General features: G+C 41.0%; 1 protein-coding gene across 2 annotated transcripts; it reads left to right on the top strand.

The window, feature by feature from the left end:
* Positions 1-321: 321 nt before the first annotated feature.
* On the top strand, positions 322-16,781 carry LOC143746932 (uncharacterized). Of its 2 annotated transcripts, XM_077239238.1 has the most exons (4): positions 324-378; positions 1,013-1,145; positions 9,192-9,780; positions 15,543-16,781. In XM_077239238.1, the coding sequence occupies exon 4, from the start codon at positions 15,548-15,550 to the stop codon at positions 16,358-16,360; it is 813 nt and encodes a 270-aa protein (XP_077095353.1). In that variant the 5' UTR covers positions 324-378; positions 1,013-1,145; positions 9,192-9,780; positions 15,543-15,547; the 3' UTR covers positions 16,361-16,781. The 2 variants fall into 2 exon arrangements, with proteins under 2 accessions (XP_077095344.1, XP_077095353.1); XM_077239229.1 differs by lacking the exon at positions 9,192-9,780 and having other exon boundaries at positions 322-378.
* The last annotated feature ends 3,028 nt before the right edge of the window (positions 16,782-19,809 follow it).

Genomic DNA, 19,809 nt, shown 5'->3' on the forward strand with positions numbered 1-19,809 from the left:
TGCAGCACATGCAGACTTTTTTAGCATTAACATTAACCTTAACATTATTAGTTGTTGTTTTTTTAGTTTTTATTTGTTATTTTCTACTGATTCTTGTGGAAGATATATGCATTTCAATGCTGACACATATCAACTGTGCTTTAAGAACTCATTCAGTCTTTTTAACAATTAGTAATTCTTAATCTTTTTCATCACATAATTGGACAACATGTATTAAAATATATATTTAATGATGAATTCCCATGACATCTATAATATATTTCTATGGTCTCTGGATATTGGACAGCAGATTGAACAAGACTTTTATTTTGGTCTGGCGATATGACATCATAAACCTGCGCCGTGCTCCCGCAACTGTTGTGATTAGACTGAAGAAAGGTTTGTGTTTTTTGCATTTAAAGTGTTTAAATCGATACACATCGATTTGATAGTTTTTACAAGAGGTGACCATGTATTATTTAACATATATTTGTAATATGCTTAATGTAACAATATTCAGTTATTTTTTGTGAGTAAAGCGTATTCACATGTGAGTAGCAGAAAAGTTGCGTATAATTTCGGCCACTATATCGTGTATTAGTTTATCGTAAACACGAATTCGGCCTTTGGAAAGTGGTGATGGAGAAATGGAGTCAATTGAATCTAATGCTTTGCCAAATGACTCACTGATTCAAAGCGCTTGAATCACCGCACGCTGACGAATCCTGCCGCTCAAAAGTGTAAAAATACTAGGAAAACACAATTATTATAATGTTTCAATGACAACGTAATCTGTTAAATGTACAAATCATTAAATATGAAGTGTCTGTATAAATTTTATTTTATGTAGTGCTTGTTTTAGTGATCAGTTGATTTAAGTCCATTAACTCTCACTCTGACTGACTCCCTCACCAGTGCGCTGAACTACTGAACTAGAGCTGATTGAGACGCACTCAGAGATTTACTGTGGATTTTCTTTTTCTTTCTGTTAATTATTCTCATCTTAAACATGACAAATTGTCCAAACACACAGGAAAACTACTGGAGAAACATCTGAGATCCACGTCACACTATTATAAAGATGGCGTTGATTAAACAGGAGAGTGAAGACATAAAGATTGAAGAAGTGTTCAGCGTGAAACATGAAGAAACTGAGGAACAAACAGGTTAGTTTCATTTGAGCCTTATTAAAATGATCTAAAGAAGTGAAGTTAAACATTCTGACCAGCACGTTCAAGTTCACTTGTGTATTCGCGTCATTTTGTGTAATTCAGATATAAGTTGTAATATTATGTTTATGTGGTAAATATCTGATTAATCTCATAAGATGCATTTCATGAATTTATTAACCTGTTAATAAAGTGCTTCAGTTTCCCGAGGTGCATTCAGCGCTTCAGCGCTGCTCAAACAGGAATGATGCTATTTGAAACAGTAATATTAATTTTAGATCACTGGGTCAGGACCAGTTTAATCCATGCAGTGGGATCTTGGCCTGGTAGACTTGAAGGACTGCCATTGTATGAAGGAAGGATCCAGCTTGACCAGTCGCGACATACGCTCTGGCCAGGAGGACAGACAGATGTAGTGCTGCTCAAACAGGAATGATGCTATTTGAAACAGTAATATTAATGTTAGATTTTCTTTTTCAAAAACAAAAAACATTGATGCATTATTAATAATAATTAGCACTTTTTTTCTTTTATTATTTTCCTAAACAATATGGTTTAATTAAAATTAGTCATTATTGTCGGAGACTATTCCATTTTATTTATCCATGACATGTCCATTTTTATCATTTATATTTCCGGTCCAATTATTTGTTTGCATTATTTAGCCATTATTTTATTTATTTGTAAGGGATACCTGGTTAATTTTTTATAAAGACTTTTGGCCATTGGAGTGTAAAATTATTTTTAAAAGTAAAAGTTTTCATATCGGAACATCCCTACCTTTAAATTTCTGTTCCCTTTCGAAATGGAACTCGCACTGCCTTGATGACGCTATGGAGAACGCCTCCGCGTGAACCTGTGTCTGAAAGCGTATACAATCACAGCAATCGTTATTGACCAGCGAAAGCCTATGACGTCTAGGGTTGGGCGATGTCTACCAATTTGGTATCAGACGATGTCTACAGTGAAACATCGCGATGGACGATGATATCGGGAGGGGGGGGGGGGGGGGGGTAACATTCTCATTTTCCACTAGATATTTTCCTCTATATCTCATCAGCAATTCCGATTTGGGCAGGCTCTACAGCAGCTGAGCACTAAGGAGCGAATTTACAGTGATGGGACAACTGCCAGATTCAAACTGTGCTTTCGCGCTGTGGCTGGCGCTGAGCCAAAGACGGACGCGCTCATTGCTTGTCATAGGCTATATCACAACTGCTCAGTGTTTTTAACCACATAATGTTTATTTTAGGTTTCAGACATTTAAATACATTTATACAATTTATAGCAAAACAATACATTTATGGTTTGTAAAATACACAATGGTGTCTATATGGAAGCAGCAATAACAAACCATTCAAATATATTTGCCGACGGTTTTTATTCATATCAGACACACAGTGTAAATAACTATAAAGTCAACTCTATTTTTCTCCCAGTTCACCGGCCACTTTCATGTATTTCGGGAGAAACTGATGAATTCACGCACTGTAATAAATCCAACAGACAGGAATCTCTGAACTGCGGCCCAAACACGGCGCCCATCTCACGTTACAGATCAAGATCATTTATAAAAGGTTTTTTAAACAACAAAACAAACTCACTTACACATATTTGAGAATCGGTATAGTAGATAGTTGATGACATGGTAACCAAGTTTGTTATTATGTGACCGATCACGGAAACTAGGGACACAAGTCGGTTCTGGGGCATTTTGAGTTATTCATAGATTCTGAAAGTGTAATCTCCAAGCTTTCCAACGAAGTGTAACATGTGGAAATCTGATAATATTTGGAGAAGTTGTGGCCATTTGAAGGTAGGCACTTAAAAAAGCTCAGAGATGAGAAAACGACCTCTAAAGATTGTGCAGTTCTCACCTGTCTCTGCTGCTGGGGGTGACAATAGGGCTCATTTACAGCAACAACACACAAAGACCAATATGCCATATACATATAACGCAAAACCAGCAACAACACACAAAGACCAATAAGCCATAGGCCTATATATAACGCAAATATTGTGCAACGCTCGTGTGCCCAAAATGTCAACAATACTAAAGTTTATGCAGGAGGCAAATGCCTGCTGGCATTTTTCTTTAAGCAGTCATGACAGGAATTTTCCAAATAATCACGTTTCACCTCCTCAAATTACTGTTGCAAATCTCTTTACACCACTTTCTTATGTGCGTAAACACACACAAATGAAATGTCCGCAAGCACATTATATCATCAGCAGGTTCAGCATCTTAAAGGGATACTCCAGCTGTGGGAAGATGAATGTGTATTTAATAGTGATCATTTATATAGTAGAAATGTGAAATTATTTTTTAAATTGAAGCATTCTAGACTGAGAAAAGGCAGAAAATGTATTTTTTACTCATGTGGCTGAAAGACAACAACTCCCAGAATGCACTTGCTTTGCTGCCCTTACGAGGCCAGGCCACTCCCTAACCACGCCTTGCTGGAACTATTCCATAAAGTGACGATAGGCTGTTAGGCGATATTGTCTACAAAACAGTAAGCACAACGTTAGCAATGCGAACTATTTGCACACAGTATACTATCATAGATGTAAATATAACAACAATAGCTCAGCTGACTAACGTTACGAGGGAAGAACATTGTGATAATGCCGGGTGTCCAACCTCTGTACATTACGCCTTGGTAAAAAAAAGAAAAACAAACCAAATAACGTTACTCACTTTACACTAAGCTGTCCGTTTGTCCCTGCGGGCTTTGGCTGGCGTTTCCAATTTATCTCGTCCAGAAGAAAATGGGATCGTTGAAATTCGCGACAGTAATAGGACTCTCTATCTGTTTCCATAGGCGCACAGCGAGAGCACTGACAGCTCCAGTCCGCCCAAGCTGGAGTCTGGCCGGGCTCGAGTCAGGTGTTGGTCCCCTGCTGCAGCAGCTGCCCCGGCCGCATCTTGTTCCTCCATCTCCCGCAACTGTTCATCGCTGTATTGAGGCTCGTACAGGTAGCCGCGAGCATCAGATTCGCGCAACTGATCTTCGAAATCCCCTTCTGTCATTTCAACTTCTAAACTAACGTTACCTTCCGCTATCGTGATTAGCCCACTATACAAACTTTATACACAGAGCAAGAGCCTGTTAGCTTAGCTTCTACAGAAAGATGTCTGACAATATCTTACTTTCTGTGAGTGAGATCCCGCCCCATATGGGCGTAGTGAAAACATGCGGAACTAGCTACTAGTACTGGCTGTAGTTTTAAGCCTCTGGCCCAAAAATCCTCCGATGACGCAAAATGACGATTTTTGCGTCATCGGAGGATTTTTTCCAGACTAAAAATACATAAATCTCTCATATCAGGGGGAAATGAGGGGGGGAAGCAAGGTAATTCGAAAATACTACTGGTTTTCTACTGATACAAATCTTAATGCTAAATCCTGGAGTATCCCTTTAAATAACGACTAAAGAGCAAATTAAGCTTAACTTACATTTCAGAAACGCGCACGGCAGTCCTTCATCGCAGCAAAGGTCTTAACTGCATCCTCTATTTCGATTCTCTGTGCCAGTTCATGTTCTATGGAGATTGTTGCCAGTCCATTGACTCTGTTTCCTGTTCACAAAACGTTCCCCATTCAAAGCAATCGGGACGTCACATATGAAACAGCCAGCCACCGCTGTCAGCGAGCCGAGCCGCCGTATTCAAGCACTGAGGGCGCGCGCGCCACACCCATACCTCCGGTTCAGTTTCCCGAGCCCACGAAGTGCGGCGAAAACATTTTCGGTGTAACTGCCACGGTTCATTTCGTCTGCGACAATCTTTGCGGCATCCATCTTCATTGAATGCCGCGATGCCGGCTAAACATTGTGATGTCTGTCAGCCATCGGCCCACATGCCTCTGCCTCTGGTGTAAGAGACACGGGTTCGAATCCACTGTGAGACACCAATGTGTCCCTGAGCAAGACACTTAACCCCTAGTTGCTACAGAGGCGTGCGACCTCTGAAATATAGCAATTGTAAGTCGCTTTGGATAAAAGCGTCAGGTAAATGTAATGTAAATGGCCCATCCCTAATGACGTCACTACTAGTGCAACCCGTAAGTATAAAAGCAGCGCCTAGAGCAGTGGTTCTCAAACTGGGGGTCGCGGAATGATTTCAAGGGGTCGCGAGTTGGTTTGAAAAATGTATGTGTTTTCTGATTTAGGGCTGCAACTAACGATTATTTTGATAATCGATTAATTGGACGACTATTTTTTTCGATTAATCGGATACAAGTTTTTAGAAAATTTAATTTGATTGTTTATTATAACTAAATAAAACCCTAAATCAGGGTATTTATGTGTAAAAGTGTACTTTAAAAAGTGCAAAAGCCACACATTGAGTTTTACTAATATAATCTTTATTTTTTACATTTTAAACCTTAATATATTGATAAATTAAATATAGAAAGACTGAAAACAAGCATGTGAACGTAGTAGAGCCGCAGTAGATTGCGTTTGAAAAACAATTCAAACTTAATAGTTGACAAATGCTATAAAAAGAGAATGGAATGGAGGTACGCAGCAAGCTAACAGGCTTGAATCAGAATCAGAATCAACTTTATTACCAAGTAGTGTTGTGCACATACACAGAATTTGCTTTGGTAATAAGGTGTTACCGAGGCTGCTATAATCAGCGCCAACTTGAGAAAAATACAGCATGACATGAGGAGAGGTGAAGAGAAAAAAGGCAACCCCCAGACTATGCTCCTGTAAGGAGTACAGTCTGGGAACAGGAAAAAACACCTCAGCAACATTAACATATAAACAGTACACTCTACAACATGAACAAGACATTGAAACACGGTTGGGGGTGGGGGATGGAGGTAGTCCAGCACAGGCAAGCAGCCATCCGGTCCTGCAGCCATTATGGCGCTGGTCACAGACCCGCCTGTCAGACTGGGGGTACGAAGCGGCGAAGGCGGGGGATGGGGTGTGGGGCGGGTGCATATCTGTGTATGTGTGAGTTCATGTGTGTGTAGGCCTGGAGAGAGTCGCTAAGCCAGCACCATAATCTAGATGCCTCAGTCCGCAGGATTCTCATAGCGATACACAGCAAGTTGCCATGGAGACAACCTTGATCAGGTCCATACAAAGTCAACAATCACCAGGTGTCTGGGGAGTCGGGGAAGGAACGCAAGAGCGGCTCACTGCAGTGCTTTTCCGGGAGAGTTGTTGTTCAAACAGGGGCCTTGGCTAAGGCCAGTGCTGTTAGGGGGGTGCCGAAACAGATAAGATTGGGATTGTTTGGTCTTGGGGCGAGTAGCCGCATTCAATTTATACAGGCTATTCTCCTGGTCTATTTTGATCTCTGAAACGATCCATTTGTCTTTGCAAAGCTGTGAGCTTCTCCATGATGTTATCCATATTGTGGTACATAGACCCAGTCTGAGTGCTGACAGCTCTGCCCACCGCTTCAATCATCACGGGCAGCCTTGCGGGGCTTTGGACAGCTGTCACCGTCTTCTTAATTCCTCGATAAACCAGGGCAATGCCTAATCCAATCAGCAGAAGACCTGTTATCATGGTGCCGAATAGGTAGATATCTTCAACGTCCTCCACGGAAAGAGCCGCCAGACACACGACCCGTCACCTCTCCCATGCGTCCATTGTGTAGCCAGCTGCGAACGTCCCGGCAGGACAGTCAGGTTCCCCCGAACCCAAGCTTCTCGTCGAGAAGATGGTGTCAATTGCGTTGAGAGACCAGTTGATCAAATCCATAATTTCTTGGTTTTGGAGAGCAGTGCAGCGAGAGTCTCTCAAAGTACAAGACGGTAGACTAGACGTGACGAGAGAAGCAAAGCAGGAGAGGTAAGGGGAGGGAGAAGTAGAGAAAATGCGACCGCCTTCGTTGAAAGCCAAGAGGGAAAAACGATTAAAAGGACAGGAAAAATGATGCATTAGTGTACAAGCATTCGCTGAAAACCACTTACTACAGTGACTAAAAAACAAACTTTTACTGCTGCTGTTATTAACTGCCTTTATATTGAGTGCTTCACTTTGTAAACATCTGGTTGTTGAAACCACATGTAAATTTTACTCCTCCCAAAAATGCTAAAAAATAAACGTGAGAGCGTGTTAAATAGGCTATATGTAACGTTAATATTATAGCCAGATATGACGGCGCTACTGCAACACGCATCACCGCAGATGAGAAGCTGAACATCTATTTATTCATTTATTTATTTATTTATATATTTATTGGTTAATTCGTTCAATTAGTTTCAGCTTTCTGCTTTTTTCTTCCTCTTTCTCTAGCTTACTCCACTGCCGCCTGCCTCCGCATCTCGCTGAATGCTGCAGAGCCGCTGTGCGGGAAGCACGTGACATAAAACGAGGCCAACTATTGGCTATTCGCTACTTCTCCTGCTGTATTGGCTGAGTAAAACCTCCGGTGGCTCATTACTGCCACACTTTGCTCACCGCAGATTTTAAATATTTACGAAATGAGCCGCTTACGGCAAATAAAAGTTATTTAACAACTAATCGATGACTAAATTAGTTGACAATTATTTTAATAATCGATTAAATCGATTAGTTGTTTCAGCCCTATTCTGATTACAATAAATATTTTTCAATACTAAAAAAATTAAGATTACAACTAAATATTTTCTGATTTCTAAAGACAGAAGTGATTAGAAGGTTTTAAAAAAAAATTAAATAATATTTCGTGACTCTAAGATATGATGTCACAGTGCGGCGACTGATCGCTAGTTATCAATACAGCACGCAACTGCACGTGGATACTGCAACTGCAAGAATGGATAAATTTGTAATTCGCAAGGTTAAAAATGTTTAGGAAATTCTGGACAGTCTGTCGAATCATCTGAACCGTATACCTCTACTAAACAAGAGCAAGACCCCTTCTGACCAATGTAGGAAACGTCGGAAATATCAAGAGGAATTCATAAAGTATGGATTCACTTGCTCTACTGTCAACGACGTGGACCATCCTCAGTGTGTAATCTGTACAGAAGTGCTTGCCCATGAAAGTATAAAGCCTGGAAAAATGCAGAGACATTTGGAGACAAGACACCCTGCTTGTGTTGAAAAACCTATAGACTTTTTTCGCAGAAAAGAGAATTACAGATTCAAAAACGCACACTCGCACAACAAACCCAAATTACTGCTAATGCTCTGAAGGCATCTTACGAGGTGGCATACCTGATAGCACAGTCCAAAAAGCCACACACAATCGGGGAAACCTTGATAAAGCCCGCAGCTGTGGCTATGTGTCGGGCCATGCATGGCGAGAAAATTGCAAGTGAGCTTATGACTGTCCCATTGTTGAATGACAAGATAGCTCGCCGTATTCATGATATTTCAAAAGACATTAAGAGTCAATTGATTAATAGGTTAAATGGAAAGAAATATGCGTTACAGGTCGACGAATCTACCGATGTGTCTAATTCTGCTCAGTTGCTGGCATTCATCAGATACACATTTGATGGACACCTGCATGAGGAAATGCTCTTCTGCTCAGTGCTGGAGGGGACTTGTACCGGCAGTGACATTTTCAACAAGCTGGACACCGACTAAAAGAGATGCAACTTTCACGGGATAATTGTGCTGGTGTATGTACTGATGGTGCAGGTGCAATGGTAGGTAAAAACAAGGGACTCAAGGCAAAGGTTTTAGAAGTGGCTCCTCATGTTAAGTTTACGCACTGCATCATTCACCGTGAGTCTCTTGCTAGCAAAGCACTTGACAGTGAGCTTAACAGTGTTCTCAAAGGTGCAATAAAAAACTGTAAATCACATAAAATCACGTCCAGTAACCAGTAGACTGCTAGCCACCCTTTGCAATGAGATGGGCTCGCAGCACGAAGCGCTGCTGTTTCATACCGAAGTCCGGTGGTTATCTCGCGGGAAGGGCCTTGGCCGGCTTTACGAACTGCGTGAGGAAGTGCACTCGTTGTTGAAAGAATCTAAATCTGAATTCACGCACCACCTGACAGATCCAGATTGGTTATCAAAACTTGCTTATTTGACCTGTATATTCGAAAGGCTTAACATGCTTAATTTTTCATTAAAAGGTCTAAACACAAACATCTTGACAATGAATGAGAAAATTGATGCATTTGTGAAAAAGCTGGAAAGATGGGCTGAGCGAGTTGAACAAGGTAATGTGGAGATGTTTCCTGAGCTGGATGAACATCTGGAGGAGAATGGACTGAGTCTCGGCAACCTGAAAACACACACCACTGCCTTTTGGAACAATTCCATAAGTATTTTCCAAAAGAGACGCAACCAGAACTGTATGACTGGATACGGCAACCATTCACTGAAACTAGGACTAATCTACCCACAAAACTGGAAGATGCTTTGCTGGAGCTGTCCAGTGATCGAACATTAAAAACTTTATTTTCCAGTTCCACACTGCCTGAATTTTGGATTGCAGTAGCAGAAGAATACAGAGAGTTATCCGGTGTGGCAATGGATGTACTGCTTCCGTTTGGATCTACATATTTGTGCGAGCAGACTTTTTCCGCTGTTACATACATGAAAAATAAATACAGATCACGTCTTGATGTTGAGGATGATCTGCGAGTAGCTGTATCCAACATCAGGCCACAGATTAATCTTTTGTGCACTGAAAAACTAGTTCACCCATCCCACTGAAAGGTAAGCCTAAATTTATTTACAGTAAATATAGTGGAAGTTATGGAAGCTTAATTCCGCCACATAAGAAAACATTTGAAAAGATAATTGCGATTTTTTTTTTTTCATCTAAAAATTGCGAGTTTACATCTCGCTATTCTGATTTGTTTTCTCATAATTGTGAAATATAAACTTGCAGTGCGAGTTATAAAGTCAGAATTGCATGATATTAAGTCGCAATAACCTTTTTTTTTATTATTCTGTGGTGGAAATAAGCTTCCATAGGAAGTGGATGTGGATTTAAAAAAACTTTTTTTTGTTTGTTTGTGTATGCTGTGGTAGGTAGTGGGTCACGAGTTCTCGTCGATGTTAGTTTAGGGGTCGCTGGCTAAAAAGTTTGAGAACCACTGGCCTAGAGAACATGTCATCCTCCTTTCGCCTTCAGGCACTGTCTTGTTTGATTTGTGATCGCCTGGAAAAGGTAACATTATGACAAGTGACAAACATTTCAAGAATGACACACACAACTTGTGCGTTTACTGTTTGGACGAAGAGCATGCATGATCAGCTTTTGAGAGACCTGGTTGTGCATGCTGTGAGCGTTTTACACTAAGAAAACTGCTCTCGTCTGGCCGTCTTTTCGAGGAAAAAGGGACAGGCATCTGAACCCTGCAGTTCGGATCCCGCTCACGCTGAGGCACTGCAGAGACTCGGATCATGGGGTTCCCAGATGGAGCTCGCTGACGAGTTTGAGACATGTTTCTCTCTCACGCCCTTCAGAATCTCGCGAGAGTTCCCTCACAGCCTCCCTGCCCTGTGTATGTAGAGTTGTTGAGTGTTATTGAACGCACTTTGGCGAGGCTTCAGCTGCCGTGGGAGCGGTTGAGGAAAGGAGCAGTTCAAGGCAGGCTTGACGAACAGTTCCTTTCTGACCATAATTCCCCAGCTCCTGTGAGTCTTCCATTCCTAAAGTTGGCTCTGTACGAATACTTAGCTCCCTAAAACTGGTCAAAGGACTCTCACGAGGCCTCCCTGTTTGGTCAGCCCTATAGCTGAATGTGCTTCGGCTTTGCTGAGTTCTACTCTCCAGGATGCCCGTCTTGATGATCCGGTCTGCGAGTGACTACTGCCACAATATTGCAGTTCTCCCTATAATGTGCCTCCACTAGTGAGGCAGATAATGTGAGAGACTCTCTTTAGGGAACAGGCAGGTTGTTGGCAAAATAGGTCAGTAAATTAGACCAGGTCAGCCTCTCTGGTGGCATGTGGGGATGCAAACAATGCACACAAAGTGTCCCTGCTTGATATAGACTGACTGATCTTGATCAACGGCTTATTTTTCCACCTGAGATTGCCACCACTAACCTACGACCAGATATTGTTTTGTGGTCTGGATCAGCACGCATTGTTCAACTGATAGAGTTAACAGTGCCATGGGAGGATGCGGTAGATGAGGCATATGAGAGGAAGAAACTGCGGTATGCTCATCTGGCCACTGAAGCAGAACAGCGAGGATGGAGAGTCCAGGGTTATCCAGTGGATGTGGGTTGTCAAGGTTTTGTGGCACACTCTACAACCCGGTTCCTCAGAGACGTCGAATTCAGTGGCCAAGAGTTGCATCGCACGGTAAAGAACTTATCTGAAGCAGCAGAAAGGAGCAGCAACTGGCTGTGGTTGAGACGGAAAGATTCTGGCTGGCTGTGTACAGGCCGCCATGCTACGGTTTCGTGGAATTCTTGAAAACTTGAAGAGTCTGTTGGTTTATTTGTATAGGTTGTATAGTATTTACAGTCATTACGTTCCTGTGTATATTGCGTGAATGACGGGTGGTTGGGCAGATATTGTGTTTTGCGGTAGGTGATATGCCATACGGAACCTTTGCCACTGAAACTGCATATTACTGCACCAGTGTGGCTCAACAGCCTTAGTCAAACGGGTTGGCGCGTATGGTTGGGTTGCGGAGAGATTGTGGTGAGGTCTCAGCAGCAGGAGGGATGTAGAGGTCAGTAAGCTGGGCTGAGTTGAGTGGGGGACGGAGGGGGTGACTCTAGGACGCCAGAGTCACTGTCGAGCCCTCTTGAGGTATCGTGGGCTAGTCGACGAAACACTGAGGACGGAAGGTGCCCACTTGAAGACCCTAGAGATGTCCCCTAATCAGCTCAATCCAAACGGTTGTCATGGGGGGACCGCACTGTGGTTGCAGCCGTTGTGTGTGCTGACGCACAATACACTGTATTAACACTAGACAGAAGGAGATTTACATCACCATATGGAAAGAAGCGTAAATGGATGGAGAAGCATAGGTTACTGTAAAGCTATGTCTTAGTTGGTGCTTATCTTGGCGAAAGCCGAGTACAAATCAGCATGAAGTTTTAATATCTACTCTCGTGTAATGGAAATCAAATAACCACTGATGAACATAGGCTATTCAGTTTTGATGAGAGAGAAAAAAATCTGTACGAGTGCGCGGATTAGAACCACTGATCTATAGGCTGTTATGAGATGTTCCTGATTCACCATCGTCTGGCCTCTGAAAAAAGATTTTAAGGCTAGTCTGCCTGGGCCTGGCCATATTTGAATATAGGCTTATTCTCAAATTCAGATTGTGTTAGGGAGGCGGGATTATTAGGCAGTGTTAATCGGACAATTTGACCGGAGAGGTTTAATTTTGTCGGACATTTCATTTTTTTCCCGGCCAATGTCCGGGAATTATCGGACAACGGAAACCCTGGGGTGAAGTAATTACAAATACTCACTAAAGTAGATTTGATTAGATATTGTACTTTAAGTAATTTAAAAATGTTGTACTTTTACACAAGTACATTAAAATGATGTAACTCTACTCTGCTATTTTCAATTTTAAAATTGTGCCGCTGTTGAGCGGAATCAGTAAACACCTCTGATTGGCCATTGTGTTCACATGCTCATCGAATTTGTCTGTGATGGGCTACAATGATCCACTTAAATTAAGTCCGTTTACGGTTAGACCCGCTCAAAGGAACACCTGCTCAGATGTTACTGATGTCCCAGGAACACAGTGAGAGCCCATCGCTAGGGTGGCCAGCCTCATCCAGTGCATTTGATTAGCTTTCCACCAGTGAAGAGGATTAGTATCCAAAGAGCATGTATTGTGTCTCATATAGGTCTCCACCTCTGCTTCTGTGTCATCAGCTTGTCTTGGCATTGCTGACAGCTTTGGCAGCGGACACCGCTGTCTTATCTCCTACCGTAGGATCCATTTCCACAGGATATTTCCAGCACATATTTCTAAAAGTTTTGATTTTGCTGCGGTTTTTCTCCATTTTGTGAAAGAGGATGATGTTTTTGACGAGGGTCCAGAACCAAGTCGGTCAGGGCTGGTTTGACCACCAACTCATCCTTGTCAACCTGTGGTGAACAATATCCTCCTAATTAATGTTTGTATTAATGTAACACAACAGGATATTTTTAATGAAATAGGTTAATATAACAACATATGCTAGGTATTATACCAATTCAAAGGAATAGTAATAATAATAAAAGGCTAATAATAATAAAAACAACTACCCCTATGTGGCCACTTAAGGACTGCTGAACCTTTGCCTTGAACTCTGCCACTCTTTGGCTGTTATCCTCAGCTCTGATCAGGTGTATGTTTAGAAGGTTAAAGGGCAAGTTCGGTATTTTACACTTAAAGCCGTTTTAAGATAGTATTATGAAATAGAACGGTTAAGATTGAAATTTGGACAAATGCTGCGGTCCCGAGAATTTTCGGTTTCTGTGTTAGTACCCCCCACCTCCACAATTGTTTCATAGGGGCACTGGAACAATATAATTCATAAAACGCATTAAACTTTAGTTTACAAAGCATAAAACTCACAGAGTGGTCTGGGGTGACACAGAAACCTAAAATTCTCGGGACAGCAGCATTTGTCCAAATTTCAATCTTAACCGTTGTATTTCATCAGAAACGATCTTAAAACAGGGCTTTAAGTGTAAAATACCGAACTTTTCCTTTAAATGTGATGGGCTAAATGTTGGAAATTGACTCTTCCTTTTGTATTGACATGATGGTGGTTGCACATTTTAAGGTTTCCAACCCTGGCACAATCACTGACATTTTCTGCCAGTATTCCTCTCGGATCTCGAGGGTTCTGGGTTCTTGCAGCTTTGTTACTGTTCGGTCAGACAAAACAAGAAGTTTTCCAAGCACCTGACATGCTGAGTTTCATCTTGTTTTGCACAATTGAAGGAGATGGAGTTTCAGAAATTTTATTTGTTCTTGCTTTGCCTTCAGTGCCTTGCATGTAGGGGTGCTGTGGTTGAAGTGCCTGACAAGCCGCCCAGCTGTAATAACACAAGTTCAAGTTTCAAGTTTAATTTATTTATAAAGCACATTTAAAACAACCTTGGTTGACCAAAGTGCTGTATATCTAGGTCCATCCCCAAAATTAAAATAAACATTCACAAGACATTAAAAGCACAAGAGTACAAATAGGTTTTTAAAAGACTTCTAAACTCAGACACTGTGTTTGATAGATGACCGCAATTTGTTCCATAACCTGGGGCCAGCTACTGCAAAGGCTCTGTCACTCCTGCATTTTAGTCTGGATCTGGGTACTCGTAGTAGGTCACATTGGTCTGTGATCTGAGCAATCTGATTGGTTTGTGTTCCGTAACCAACTCGGTAAGGTATTGAGGAGCGAGATTGTTTAATGCTTTGTACACAAACAGTTAAATTTTAAATTCAATACGATACTGAATAGGTAGCTTGTGCAGTGAACGTAGAATAGGCGGGATGTGGACCCGTTTGCGAATGCCTGTAAGCAAACTGGCAGCTGAATTTTGGACCAGTTGAAGTTGATGAATAGATGAAACAGGCAGCCCTTGATATAGCGAATTACAGGCTTCTTTGGGATCGGTGACACTGAAGCTAATTAAAGCAATCTGGAACAGTCCCTGTCAAAAGACAGTTGTTTATTATCATTACTAGATCAGAACCAATGGTGTCAAAAAAATGTTTACAAATCGTGAGGGCAAAACAGTGTTGGGAGAAAGGGTGGTTTTTAATTTTAGAGCGATTTCTTTACACGTCTGTAAAGAGACTAATTCAAAATTATTTCATTGAGTAGTAGATAAAATGGGGTCTGGAATAGAATTTGCCATTGTTGATAATTGAAAGTTTTTACATATTGAAAATGAAGCCTCTGGAGATATCTGCATCGGGGGTTTAAAACAATTTCTGGAACAGTAAAAATGTTTGGCTAGAATGTACGATAAATATTTCGCCTTCGCAATCTTGGCAGCCTTTTGAAAATTATGCAAAGAGGCCTTCAGTATTTCATGATACCTTCCACTTTCGTTCACACTGACGACATTGCTGTCTAAGTTCTCGAATATCATTGTTTATCAATGGCTGGGATTTACATTTCCGATTAACAAGCTTTCGAAGTGCGATAACCTCTAAAATAGTACAACTTCTATTATTGAACAGTTGCACTTGACCATCAACACTCAAGTGGTAAAGGAACGGAGTCCGAGGTAAGAGGCTGATATTCCTGCAGATACATATTAGAAGAACGCGATGAACAAACGCATTAAAACTGTCATTAACCACCAGCGGCAGTGTATACGCAAAACAGGCTATTGAGTCCCATTTCACCCATCCAGTAGAGTTTGCTGCCACAATGTTCGTGAATTATCGTAAACGCATGCAGACACTTTCCCAGTTAGTCATCAATTAGTTAAGCTGTGAGGTTGTCAGCTGTGTGTTGCCATTAAACTGTATCTGTCTTTTTTCGCTTTAGACCTGATGCCGCTGAAAGAAGAGAGTCAAGAACTGAATAATATGCAAGATGAACATCATGATTACAAGACTGGAGAGAAATCAACAAAGATGGAAAAGACTCAGAAGACCAAACCTAACAGTTATTTCACTTGCCTTGAATGTGGAAAAAGTTTCAGTCAAAAACGAAACCTTAAATCCCACATGATAGTTCACACTGGAGAGAAGCCTTTCACATGCCAAAAGTGTGGAAAGAGTTTCACTCAAATACAAAGCCTTAAAGTCCACATGAGAATTCACACTGGAGAGATCGGTTTTTCCTGCCAACAGTGTGGAAAGAGTTTCACTCAAAAACAAAACCTTAATGTCCACATGAGAGTTCACACTGGAGACAGCCACTTCATCTGCCAACACTGTGGAAAGTGTTTTACTCAAAAACGAAACCTTAATGTCCACATGAGAATTCACACTAGAGAGAGTCCTTTCACCTGTCAACAGTGTGGAAAGAGTTTCACGCAAAGACAAAACTGTAAAGCCCACATGAAAATTCACACTGGAGAAAAGCCTTATACTTGCTCTCATTGTGGTCAGAGTTTTGCACATAAACATACCCTTAATTCCCACATAAGAATTCACACTGGAGAAAAGCCTTTCACCTGTCAACAGTGTGGAAAGAGTTTCAATCAAAAACAAAACCTTAATGTCCACATGAGAATTCACACTGGAGACCGCCGTTTCACCTGTCAACCGTGTGGAAAAAGTTTCACTCAAAAAAAAAATCTTAAAGCCCACATGAGATTTCACATTGGAGAAAAGCTTCACAACAGTTGTACATCTTAGGTATCACACTATCATTCACACTGGAGAGAAACAGTTTATTGGGCAAAACGTTCACATGTGATCAGTGTGGAAAGAGTTTCACGCAAAGACAAAACCGTAAAGCCCACATGAGACTTCACACTGGAGAGAAGCCTTTCGTCTGTAAAAACTCTGTGACGAGTTTTTCACAAAAATAAAATCTTATGGCTCACACAAGTACTTGCACATGAGAGAAGCGTTTCACGTGTTGAAAATGTATTGTATGTGTTGTAACTGAATGTTTATACATAAAATTACAAAACTGAATGGAATAAGAACATTAACAGCATTATTTGCTTCATTTTTAGTGAGAGAATGCATTGATAATGTCTTCAATCTGGACTTGAATATGGCTACTGTTGGGGCTCATCTGGTGACATCTGGAAGTTTGTTAGAGCTGCAGCTGCCTCACCACTGACCTGCCTCACCACTAATTGCATGATGGGTTAGGGTTAGGGTTAGTAACCCTAACTAATTCCTTACTAACTAATTCCTTACTAACTAATTCCAGATTGTATTTGCCCATTGCAAAATGCGTCCGGAGAGCAAAAAGAGAAACACAATGTTTGCTTGAATCTTGGGGAAGGGATGCGGCTGCCTCTCCATCTAGAATGAAAAATTTAGCAGGAAGCCACTGCAATCCACCAACATACCTATCATCATTCATGCCAACCCCTACCTCCCCTTTGTGGTGGAAGTGGATGTCGCCATTTCCGGTATTGGAGCAATGTTGTCCCAGCAGCAGAGGAATCTATCCACGCACCATCCATGTGCCTACTTCATAAACCTTAGCAGAACTACGACATAGGTGACTGTTAGCTCCTTGCTATCAAACTGGCACCAGAAGTGTGGCGCCACTGGCTGGAGGTCCTAGTGATCACGGACCAATGAAACCTAGAATACCTTCACAACAACAAATCGTTGAACCCGCTCCAGGCCCAGTGGGCATTGTTCTTCATGTGATTCAACTTCAATGTATCCCATTGTGGGTCCAAGAACACTATTGTCAAGATTACACTCTCCTGATTCTCCCAGCTATACATCACTCACACTTACCAGAGTTCTCAAGCTCACCCATTCCCCTTTATCCCTTCATCACGGACACTTTATCACCCCAGCACAGACATTTTTATTACCCTGTAAAACTGTATGAGTAAGACAAAAGAAAGACTCTTCATGAGCAATTTGAGACTTTCAGTGTATTGTTTATCTGGATGTTCATCTCCTTCATGTGTCCTCGTCTTTGCTCTTACTCTCTGCAAGATCACAACTGTATTACTTCCATTTAAATATCCTCTTCATTTTCTGTTTTCAGTACCTGATGAGTTGTGTGCACTACAGCTGTGGGAAATATATTGGCAGTGACAAGTGTTTCACAAAATTTGCTGCTTCAGTATTTGTAGATTATATTTTTCACGTTTCTATGGTATACTGGAAAACAATCACATGAATTTCATAACATTTAAAGACTTTTATTAGCAAAAAATATTCAACATATGAAAAGAGTCAATATTTACAGTGTTGACCCTTCATCACAACCTCTGGAATTCAGTGTGGCATGCTGGATATCAGCTTCTGGGCCAAATCCTTACTAATTGCTATCCATTCTTGCCTTATTAGTGCTCGGAGTTGATCACAATTTGTGGGCTTCTGCCCTTCCACTTGCCTTTTGAGGATTTACCTCAAGTTCTCTAAGGGATTAATATCCAGGGAATTGCCTGGCCACGGATCCAAAATGTAAATGTAATGAAAGCAGAGCCACTTAATTATGATGTGATGTGACTTGATATGAAGGCCAATTATGGTAGCCCATACTCATAATTTGTTCTCTGCCTTTAAACCATGCAAGTTGGTACACACACATTAGAAGTAGTGAACACACACACCCGGAGCATTCAGCCATTTGATGCCTCCGAGTGCCCCAATTATCACTCTTTCCTTGTAACATGGTGCTCCTGGGCAGAATTGTGAAGAAAACCCACTCCCTTAAATGAAAAGCAACCATACACATAGATGGTCTCAGGATGCTTCACTGTTGGCACGACACAGGAATCATGGTACCGTTCACCTTTTCTTCTCCTGGCAATTGATTTTCCAAATGTCCCATACAGTTGGAAGGTGGCTTCATCAGAGAAAATAACTTTGCACCAGTCTTCGGCTGTCTAACCCTTGTTCTTCCAGCAGAAATTCAATCTGTCCATGATGTTTTATGTTAACCTTTATGGCGCCACGGTGGAGTTTACTCGACAAGATGCAGCACTTAATAAAACGGCCGATTTTGTCAAACAGGGTGTCAAATTTCGTTCGACCTCCCCTCTACCAGATGGCATACATGTCATACTTCATCCCTGACTCAAAAAAACGTCATGCTTCTATACAAAATCTTCGAGCTAGAGCGCATTGAATCAGTGTGAACAAAAACGGAGCTAGTGTGCGAGTGAGCCATTTTATCAGAAAAATATGTGACCCTGCCTGTGAAAACCCAGCTAAAGTCATTTTTTTGTGATTCACTGTTTTCTACATAAAATCATCCTACATAATGTAAAGAACATTCTGAGAAAATATAACCTTGATATCTGTAATATTGACTGAGAAAGGCTATGTCAAAGATTTGCTGAATTTCGGGCTCAGAAAATCATGTTTTTGAGAAATTCCAATTTTAAAAAAAGCTTATTTTTTAAAGCTGCAACACATTTGATCCATAATTATCCTCCATATGTGCCATATACCACATTAAAGCTGAGATTTCCCCCTTTTTAGTGATATATGACACATTTTGGGGAAAATTCTTAAAAGTTTTGTAAAACAGGCCTATTTATTATGATGCGCAAGTCCAAAAAGCTAAAAGCATAAAAACATTGAAACGAATGGGGCCACCACAAGAGCTTGATTGTAGCAATTACCATGTCAATTCAGTTGAATGATTTGTATAACTTTATTAGTAAAATGAAATATCAGTGAAAATATAATATCAATAATTTATCAATTAATTAACATATAACATTTCGACAGAAAATCTTATTCTCTTACTGGGCCACGGTGTAACATTGAGTAAATTTGGAGTAAAAAATAAATAAATATTCAAGGAATAGTTCACCCAAAAATTAGAATTCTGTCATTATTTACTCAGCCTCATGTTGTTCCAAACCTGTATGAGTTTCTTTCTTCTGCTGAACACAAAATAAGACATTTTAAAGAATGCTGGTAACCAGACAGTTGGCGGCACCCATTGACTTCCATAAGAAAAAACACTATGGAAGTCAATGGGTGCTGCCAACTGCCTGGTTACCAGCATTCTTTAAAATGTCTTATTTTGTGTTAAACAGAAGAAAGAAACTCATACAGGTTTGGAACAACATGAGGCTGAGTAAATAATGACAGAATTCAAATTTTTGGGTGAACTATCCCTTTAACAGGTCAGTCTCAAATTT

This window comes from Siphateles boraxobius, unplaced genomic scaffold (assembly GCF_051911475.1).
Source record: "Siphateles boraxobius isolate OS27281-9 unplaced genomic scaffold, OSU_SipBor_1 100, whole genome shotgun sequence".
NCBI lineage: Eukaryota > Metazoa > Chordata > Actinopteri > Cypriniformes > Leuciscidae > Siphateles > Siphateles boraxobius.

What these genes read in the sequence shown, in the direction of transcription:
- LOC143746932 (XM_077239229.1), top strand. Translation starts at nt 1,061, where the DNA reads ATGGCGTTGATTAAACAGGAGAGTGAAGACATAAAGATTGAAGAAGTG. An exon ending in AGAAACTGAGGAACAAACAG is followed by an intron (nt 1,146 to 15,542) that starts GTTAGTTTCATT and finishes TTTTCGCTTTAG; the next exon opens with ACCTGATGCCGCTGAAAGAA.